The sequence below is a fragment of the Pundamilia nyererei genome, unplaced genomic scaffold (assembly GCF_000239375.1).
Source record: "Pundamilia nyererei isolate P.nyererei 1_Seehausen unplaced genomic scaffold, PunNye1.0 scaffold00219, whole genome shotgun sequence".
NCBI lineage: Eukaryota > Metazoa > Chordata > Actinopteri > Cichliformes > Cichlidae > Pundamilia > Pundamilia nyererei.
Genome location: NW_005187620.1, coordinates 806,710 through 816,734, shown reverse-complemented (window position 1 = coordinate 816,734; position 10,025 = coordinate 806,710). Strand labels below are relative to the sequence as shown.

Genomic DNA, 10,025 nt, shown 5'->3' with positions numbered 1-10,025 from the left:
ACTTTTGTCCACATACTTTTGACCAAGCCGAGCAATTTTTTCTTTATTTCATCCTCAGTTTTTCCTTCTTCAAGTACCAGATTTAATCTTTTCTGTGTTGCATCTTCTTTCTTTTTTAAATGGTCTCTTCAAAATAGTCTGTAGAGCGACCAAGCACATAAATTAATCTTAAATGTTTTCAGACTGAATATGTTTCTCATCAACAAAATTGCTTCTAAATGTTTCTGGTGTCCAGTTCTTTCTGTTATTAGCCTTTAAATCTTCACTTATATCCTCGTTAATGAAATACTCAGACCTAAACTTTATGTAAGGTGCCTACGGTAAGCTATGTCCTTCAGTCTGAACACATCTTATTAACCTGCACTTCCAGCTCTGGCTTCATTTTGACTGGTCAGTGGTCCCAATGGAGAATGCAGTTATGAGCTTTACCTACAGCATTGAGGAGTGGGGCTTGTGTTAATGGGCCAGCTTACAATTGGAAACATTTCAGCTTAGGACAGAGAGCACCACTCCTCTGACAGAGATTCAATAATCACATAACAACTGCAGGAGCTACAACTACCAACTATCAAAGAAAGACATGTTGACGTGTTGTTGAAGGCAAAGGTGGATGGGTGGACTGCGGGGCAGGAAGGAGGGTTGAAGGAGATGGTTTGGTCTGGGTCACCTCTTCAGATGGTGGCATCATGGGGCAGTTGAGGCACTGCCACTTCGGATTTCCGGTTGGAGTAGCGCTGCATGTGGGGCAGCAGGGGGCCAGATGGTAACAGGCCTAGCAGCTCCCTGGATCTGCTTGGCAACCTCCGCCCCCACCGGCGACTACCATAACCGAGCTTGCGGCTTCGCCTCACTGCCTGGCCTAACAGCATGGCTGTGTGGGGCCACAGTGGGTCCGTGAAGCTAGAGATGCTGGACTCCTGAAGAGGGACACAGGACCTGCGCCTCAGTGCGCGTTCTCGGAAGATGTGAGAGGCGGCAAAGAGGTCGGGGTTAAGGCCGAAAGAGCCGCGGGTCAGCGAGATGCGGCCCTCCAGCGATGGCCCCAGCAGGCTGAGGCTAGTTCTGTCCGTGAACGAGTCAGTTCGGTCTTCGTAGCCAAGGTCAGCGGGCGCTGAGCACTGCTGCAGGGGCCAGCCTCCACGGCTCTTCCCCCCATTGTCCGCATTGCTTCCTCCCTCTCCGCCATCACGCTCTACCCTGACCGCTTCATCTTCCTCCTCTTGCTCCTCCTCTTCTTGCTCCTCCTCCTCCACCTCTGCTACCTCCTCCTCGTCCGCCACCTCTCCCTCCACCACACCCTCCTCCTCTTCCTCGGTGCTGGTGGGTGGTGGCGAGCGAGGGTCCCGCAAGAAGACCACTATGACAGTGATATTATCGCTAGAGCCCGCATCCCGGGCTGAGGCCACCAGCTTATGAGCTACCATGGTGGTGTCCCCAGCGTTCTCCTGGAGATGATCACTGACCACGCGCACCGCCTCATCTGGATTCACCGTGTCCCAGAAGCCATCGCAGGCCAGAATCAGGTAGTCTTCTGAACCATCCAATGGGAAGATGCCATGGTCTGCGTCGCCACAGATGTAGGGTTTGTGCTCAGAGTCACCTGTCAACACAGGTAACAGTTTAATCTGTGAGGATCTGCTCAGACTAAGGTAAAAACATCCAGGAATGAATCAGGAAAAGGAATCTAGTAGGAAATTATCTAAAATAATAACATTATATTTATAATAACTGCTTTCTAATAGTGGGATTAGCATATGTACATGTGCTGCTTTAAATGTTGGGGTGGGGTTGGGGTGGGGTGGGGGTGTTAAAGTTCTCTGTACTCTTACATTTAACACCCTACCTTAAATCTAACTCTGTTTTAGGGTTAAATTGTAACTTTAACCCGTGTTAGTTCTTGAAGGGATGTGAAAAAAAGAAGAGTGAACCGATACATTAGGGTTAGGTGCAACTTTTCCTTTCCCTCACTCTGCAGCTCTAAAACTAAGTCTGGTTCTCAAAAAGATAGCTGGATCAATTTTTCTGTAAGGAAGCTATTTTTGGCTGCTCCCTTATTCACAAAGGGTCACCACAAAAGGTAGCTCTGCATATTTGATTGGTCGATTTTTTTTACTTCCTGACTCAAAACCTCAAAGGGATTTGTCTGTATTCCTTGGTCTGAACCAGGGAGTCTTTTCCTTGCCAGGTAAACGTGTAAGCTGCTAAACTTGGATATGCTTTTACGGATGTGTTTTAATGTCATTTTATATTTGTTTTTTGTCTTTTCTGTAGCAAATGACTTCTGTCGTTCTTTTTGGATGAGCAGTTTTCAAGAAGGGTACCACCCACAACCTGCCCACAGTCTGCCCACAATTACACATATTTCTCTTTTCAAAAGAGAAACTTTATGATTAACTCAATGTGACACGTTTAAGGGTCATCTATGAAGCTACAAAAATGTATGAGAATTGTGCAGTAAAAAGAACGTGCATGAAAAGTTTACCTATCGCTCTGGATACAGACAAGCTGCCATTGACCCTCCACGTGCCGAACCAGATCACACAACCTCCGAGAGCCTCGATCCTCTGCTTCTCATCCTGCAGACACAAAAATGATTGGAATCATCTTGTGCTGCCATTCTGCAGCAGAAAGCTCAGTACTAAAGCACAATGCTTTGCCCGCCTCTGCTGTGCCCTTAAAATCTGAAATGCTGGTGCTGTTTCTAGATTAATGATGCTGGAAACAGGCTGGGATGTAGCAAGGAAGGAGGATGGTGTCCTGTGTTACTATTGTTGTTGCAGAATTAAACAAAGAAACACATGGTGAGCAATAATGGAGTGGAAATTTTGCGACGAATTACAATAATGAACAGGAAGTGGAAAGCTCATGAAGCACAAGTTTTCCTATATACAGATTTTTAAGGGAGTTCAGTTGTTTGACTACGACGTGCACCTTTCAGGTACTCAGCAGGCAGGTGGTATAATACTGCTCTCACATTTGGTTGTGAAATATAAAACTTTGGCAGAAATCACCCTAAAATATCACTAAATAACACATTATATCTCATTTGTTCTCATTTTTTTTAAAAAGAAAAAAAGAAGTGTAAATTAACAATGCGTTGTTTTATCTGAGTTTATTGGTGCCAGAATATTTTTTTGGCTGTAACTATTAATCTACGAAAGTTCCCACCGCCTGCCAACTGCTCAGAGAAAATAAATATTTTGCCACATAACGCCGTAAAATGGAAACTTGACGTTTTTACACTTCAGTACTTGTGCCGATTAAATCAACACGACACAGTAACAGGATCTTTACATAATGCAAGTGCAGATATGATTAATCTGAAATCCATCTAAGTCAAAATGCACCAACGTATAAAACAACTCTTTATTAAAGATGATAAATTATTGTTATTTGTCTTATCCTGGCCACTGTCTATTTGAGCAAGTTTACATCTGATTGACTGCCCCTCACAAACAGAAGGTCAGAACAGCAGGTAGGCGTGGCTGCTAACAGAGTTTCTACAATCCACAGAGAAATTCATAAAGGACTCATCATGTCTGAGGTATGAGGAGACTGAGTTATCTCACCTCTCTGTCTGGTTTATGTGGTTTCATCAGCTCCACCACCTGCCCTTTCCTGACCAGAATGACCTGGGAGTCTCCAAGCCAGGCCACGTACAACGTCCGGCCCCGCAGGAACGTCACCACCCCTGTTGTGCCGCAACGTAGGTTCTGCCAGACAGACACATGTCACAGTGTTCTCAAGAGCAGCTGCATCACCACAAATACTTTGAAACGAGCAGAAAAACATGTTGACAACATTGAGCTGTTTAGAAAGACACCTCTGTCTCATTCTTATTAAAATTGGACTAGCTGTTGGAATTATACTCATAGCATAAATATAATAAATAAATAGTGTTATTCACCATGAGTAAACTTAACAGTACTTCATAGTTTAGGAATACTGTGCAGTAAATACTACTAAATGGTTTCGTCCTTGGATTATGTGGTTACCTCTCGCGAGGCCTTCTTCACAAAGCGTTCGTCGGTGAGTTTGAAGGCTCTGCAGAGCGCCTCGCTGGGGTCCTGGCTGAAGGATTCCTGCCGGACTAAGTTCACGTGAAGGTGATTGGCTGCATAAATGGCAGCATCCACACCTCCATGACCGTCAAACACAGCAAAGAAAGCCTGCTCTTCCTGATCCTGGCAGACAGGAAAAAACGTGATTTTGTAGGCTGGACTGCATGGCGTGAAACTCCCATATCACAAAAACAAATTTCCACAGTTATCTATTTGGCATTAAACTTTTGATGTAGTCCCTAAATACAGTAAACTCAAATGACTTAATGGCCTAATTGGTCAAATGATGTAATGTAATATTGAGACTGCAAACATCACAATTTGGATATATCAAAAGTTACTATATGCAATATTTGCTAAGGTATTCTATATAAAATATACGGAATTACAGGTACTTAAATGCCACATATGGGTCCTTTTAGCATGATGGTGGGTAGTTGCTAGGCACCATGATGATGAAATAAGATCCTTCAGGGGCCCAAGATGTACCTGGCTGCTCAAGGTCTGATCATGTAGGAGGAGTTTAGGGGCAACCAAACAAAGATAGAGAGAAGCTGGGTGTTTAATATGATTTGTGCCAAATCGACTGCATTCTTTCTTATTGCCAGCAGGAGGCGACTCCTCTGATTTCAGAAAACATTTTACTATGGAGTTTATGGTCCTAATGTAAGTTTTCGAGCCCTATTTCATCAATAAATAATTAAATAAAAATAGCTTGAAAAGGGTTGTTGTTGCTAACAGAGTACAAAAATAGAAACAAGCGGCCAGAAATGATGTATTAATGTGATCACATTAATGTGATTAATGTGATCAAACATTAATATGTATTAATGTTGTGTTGATCAAACATTAATATGTATTAATGTTTGATCTGATATTGTCATGTTAGTGTTGTTTCTGGATAAACAAAAGTAACGTTGGTCCAGGTTCAACATTGTAGTGATGTCATTGTTTTGCGATGTGGAAAGACCGTCCCACCACACACAAAACCGTAACCCTGATCTCATAACCCTAACCTATAGCCCCGTAATCCTAAACCTAACCTAACCTTTTCCTAAGTGGACATCAGCAAGTTTTTTTGCAAGTCGCAAAGCTATGACATCCCAACAATGCGATTGGTCAGTTCCAGTGTTGTGGAATCATTATTGTGTTGATCCAGGATAGTGTATTAATTAGGTTATGATTGACCGTAATTCTAGCCCATGGCTCATGAGCTGCAGTTTGCTGACCTCTGGCCTAACGTAACATATTTAATGCATGAGTTTTTGTGTGTTTTTGACACTAACCCCTACCTGAATATTGAAGAGTGTGTTGAAGTCAGGGATGATGATGTGCTTGTCCTCCATCTTGCGCCGCATGTTCTTGATGGCGTGGATGGACGTCTCATAATATGGCTGTGGACGACGGCGGAAGGGGAGCTCCTTCAGCCAGAGGCAGCACGTCTCAAACAGTCTATTAAACACCAGCCGGGCCAGCTTCACAGACTCCATCTCTGACACACACAAACACACACACGCGCGATGAGCCAGGCTGTTCTATTTTAGCTTCATTGCTTCCACTGTTGGTTTGGAGCTCAGTTTATAGAGCTTGCACTTTTGAAAGTATACTCTATCAGAGATGTATCTTTTGAACATCAAACAGTGCGTCTCTAGGTGCCTCTGAAAGCTGTCTGAGAGGTGATCGCTCAGTCTGCAGTAACAATAGCTTCTAATAGTGACACAGAGTACTGGAAAGATAAAGAAAATGTGCATGAATCACTCTTACAGTTTAATCCAGTTTTCTTACCATAGCGAAAGTAAAACAATATTTCGGTTACCCTGAAATGGCACATCTGTAAATCAGTGATCATTTTTGTGACCATTTAAATTTATATGATAGTTATTTATTTCATTTAAGGAAAGGTTTAATGTAGGTTTGCAATAACTGTTTGAGGTACAAAGTACATTTATTTTTTATGTCAATTAGCTGTTCCTCAATGAAATGTCAGGAAAACACAGAAAATCTTCAGCGTAGTTTCCCAGAGTCCAAGGCAACATTTTCAGATGTCTAATCTAAAACTCAAAGACATTCAGTTTACATTTATATATAAACTGCAAAGATTCATGTTTGAGAAATTAGAAAACACCTGGTGTTTTTGCTGTTCAAAAAATAATGAAGGGAGCACTTATCGTCACAATATAACACAACTTCAGGGTTATCAATCTGTCCAGTTAGGAAGCAGAAACCACTCTGAATCCATGTCAGCTACTTTAGTGGAAATCAAAGTGATTAAAGGTGCATTTGAGAAGAAACAACAAGACAAGCCCTAAACGGGGGATGGTTTCGCAGGTGGTGCTTCAGGGCATCGCTCTCTTCTTCTCCTTCCTGACTGATTTTTGCTGGTGCCTTTGTCACTGCTGGCAACAGGGGATGGGACCTGCAGCCCATTCTGGTTATCCAGCTAGACCAGCTTCTCCAGGATTTTAGACAGCATCTGTCTAATGAGCTCAGTATAGACCTGCCAGCTCTGTTTCCTGGTGAAAGCCAGTAGAAGTGCATTTTTCTCATCTATGAGCACAGGCCCCACTCTAGGACGTTGGGACCTCATGCAAGTGAATATTCTGGCCGAGGTCATAATTTACTGGACTTTGGCAGTTTTCCTCCTGTTCTTTCACACATAAAGGAGGAGATCTCAGCCCTTTTGAGCCCTTGTCTTGTTCTCCCACAGCCCATCTCCTTATATCTCCTCCACGCTCTTCACACAGGAAACCTTTTGATCGTGGAGAAGCTGGACTCCCTGTGCAACAGATACCATCTCGTGGTAACAGCAGTGATCAGGACACTGGCAAAAAGCAAAACTGTAGAAAAAAAAGAGCCACAGAGGAGAAGGAGAGAGCAATGATCTGTGGCCACCACCTGCAAAAACACTCCCTTTTTGGAGCTTGTGTTGTTGTTGCCTTTCAGTGCACCTGTCGTCAATTTCATTTGCATCAAAGCTGAAATGGACTCGCAGTGGTTTCTCCTTCCCGACTGGAGAGATTAATATCCCAGACGTTTGTGTGTCATACTATGATGATCAAGTGGTCCCTTAATTCATTTGAGCAGTGCATTAAGTGATTACATAAATGAGCATAAATACATTTTCTGGTAACTGATCAGGATAAGCCATTGCAGGGGTGTGACGTCTGTGTCTGTCACCATATCAATTTATTTTAATTTACCGACTCTGTCTTCAACAAAACCTCAGTAGTTAAGTTCAGTTAAGTTGATAGGGGGGGATTTAATAGCTGAAAATAATTATGTGTTAACATTGTTATCTTGCTACTTCTTTGTTCCCATATTTTCCTCTGGCAGGTTTTGCTCGTACTGGCCAGATGGAGAGGAAAAAAGAAAGTTAATGAGTCGAGTTTCGAACCTTCATGAGGTTGGTCTACATTCAGCTTACAACAAGAGTATTTTCTTTAATGAGTAAGTATTTGAATAAATAAACCTTTTTATTGCTTCATGTGGATCACAGTTCCAATTTATTGGTTGCACCGTTGCCATTTCATCCTTACAGCACAGTTTTCTGGACAAGGTTTAATATTTCTCCAGATAGCAGAAGACAAATCGTCAGTAACATTTACCAAGAACTGCTTTGCGAGATCTAAAAATTAAAGAAACATTGGTCAAATTAAAGTACTTTATCCCTGGGTAGTCCCTGCACATCTTCCTCTCAGAGAGATTTTACAGGGTGAATTAAACTAAAAGGTTCTTGTCTAAATTTTTCTGCTGTGTCAAAAAATACCCAACAATGACATTTGAAAACTCCTCATCCCCCGGAGGAAATTACACCCTTGTGAACAGAGGCACTCCAGGGGCCTGTTTTACTTTGTCAGAAAGGCAAAGTCATTGGCAGATTTCACTCAGGTACACAAGTTAGTGGAACAGAGGCGAGCCTGTAAGCAGAATATGCGCTCGCTGTAATAACCACGTCTGTGCGAGTATGTGAGCGTGACCTACTAATGCTATCTGCTGGTATTATAGTCTATCCTGATTTTTCTCTCTCTTCTCACTGTCACTTTGCTTGAAAAATATGGCATCAGCGAGATGGAGAGCCAGCTGGTGCTGCATCCACTCATCCTCCTTTTTAAAAGTATGTGCACATCAAACCCAATGTCCTGGTAATAAACTGCACTTTGTGAGCCGAATGTTTCACGCTCTCCTCCCGTCTGTCTTGCTCCAAATGGAGATGTTGTAAAGGTCTATTCATAACACCTTGTAAATAGTTGGAGGGGGAAAAAAAAAAGAGAATTGTGGCGTGCAATGAAGCGGCATCAAACAGGATGTGATCGGCTGTTACACAACACAAGACGCACAAGCAGAGAGATGGTGGTGGTGGTGCTGCACTCTGAGCCTCACTACAACTCCAGCAAGAGCAGAACATTTACAACCTTTCTACAGCTCCTGATGCTGGATTCACTGTATGCGCTTCGCCCGCTTAAAGCAGGAGAACTAAAGAGAAACTGGTGTAATGTAATGGAAACAAACCCAGTCTTTATGCTTTTATGGTTTTAGTAAATAATGAGTGTTTTTGGTAATTGGATTGCATTTATATTTTTGTACTTTTTCTATTTAATTTTTTTCAATATTGTATGTCTCAGCTGACGTTCTCTGCTCCTTTATAACTGCTCTGTTGAGAATAAATAAAGCATTTTTGAATTTTAATTTGAAACGTAAAGTTATAATTTCTTGTTCACTGTAAGAAAAAAGCAACATCTCTGACATATGTTAGCAATACTAGATTTTTGTGACTGTTAGCAAATGATTGGCTGCACGACAAATCAAAAATGGTTAAAAATTTGTTTTCAACGAATAAATCATTTTTAATTAACTGATATTTGCACGTGCCGGTGCAATATTCTTAATGTTTCCTACCATGAACCTCTGAATTTACTTCTCCTACAACTTTTAGTATTTTGCAGAAATAGGTCCATTGTTGTGGAATGGATAATGGCTGTCAGTTAATACCTCTGTTTTTTTTTTTTAACATTATCAGATTAGATTTTATTGGAATTTGGTGCTAATAATTCCATAATTAGGCATCTCAGTTTAATATTTAAATATTAAACTGAGATGCCTGTTAACATTTTAAATAATTTGTAATCATAGAGACAATTTCCACAGTGGAAAATGGAAAAAGCTATATTTTAAAGCTATATATAAAACTTATACACACATAAGTTGCTCAGACTGTGAGTAGCAGAGTATCTTTTTGTCTAAATATAAGTAATTATGTTTGAAAATTTTGTGCGATTTTTCATCTCCTTTTTGCACAAATGATTAAAAACCACAATAAGTTACATTAGAACATACACTCAACGGCCAGTTTATTAGGTACGCACTGCTTGTACATTGTTTGATGCTTTATTTCTTTATGCAACAGAGTCAACAAGATGCTGGAAACCACCAGTCTATTCGAGTACAGTGAACTCAGAAACGAGTTTGAGATGATTTAAGCTTTTTTACATGGTGTGTCTTCCTGCTGGAAGCAGTCATCAGACGATGGGTGGACTGTGGTCATAAAGGGATGGACCTGGTGTTTAAATGATGCCCAGTTGGTAGTAAGAAGCCCAAAGTGTGCCAAGAAAATATCCCCCACACAATTACACCACCGCCTGCCTGAAATATTGATACAAAGCAGGATGGAGCTATGCTTTCATATTGTTTATGCCAAAGGACTCCCTTTGAAATGAAACAGTTTTCCTCATTGATTTTTCACAAATCGATCAAAAGGGCTAACAGAGCAACACTTTAGACTGTCAATACTGTACGGATTCCTTTACTTTAGTTCCCAAAGAAGTCATTAAGTTAAAAAACAAGTCAAATGCATCATTTCAATTTATTAAAACAAAAACAAAAACAAAAAAACCCAAAAAGACAGTTGCCTTCAAAAACAGCTGGCAATGTACATGTTAAACAGCAGTTCTTTGGGACTATTTTTGA

The 10,025-nt window shown here is 41.3% G+C and overlaps 1 protein-coding gene across 3 annotated transcripts in view; it reads right to left on the bottom strand.

The window, feature by feature from the left end:
- Positions 1–12: 12 nt before the first annotated feature.
- The window catches only part of ppm1e (protein phosphatase, Mg2+/Mn2+ dependent, 1E), a 52,932-nt gene continuing 42,919 nt past the window's right edge, over positions 13–10,025 (bottom strand). For all 3 annotated transcript variants that reach the window (XM_005748331.1, XM_005748333.1, XM_005748332.1), the window contains exons 4-8: positions 5,354–5,553; positions 3,996–4,184; positions 3,570–3,713; positions 2,483–2,576; positions 13–1,600 (exon numbers count right to left, since the gene is read on the bottom strand). In XM_005748331.1, coding sequence (XP_005748388.1) covers positions 672–1,600; positions 2,483–2,576; positions 3,570–3,713; positions 3,996–4,184; positions 5,354–5,553 — 1,556 coding nt within the window. In that variant the 3' untranslated portion in view covers positions 13–671. The remainder of the gene's footprint in view (positions 1,601–2,482; positions 2,577–3,569; positions 3,714–3,995; positions 4,185–5,353; positions 5,554–10,025) is intronic.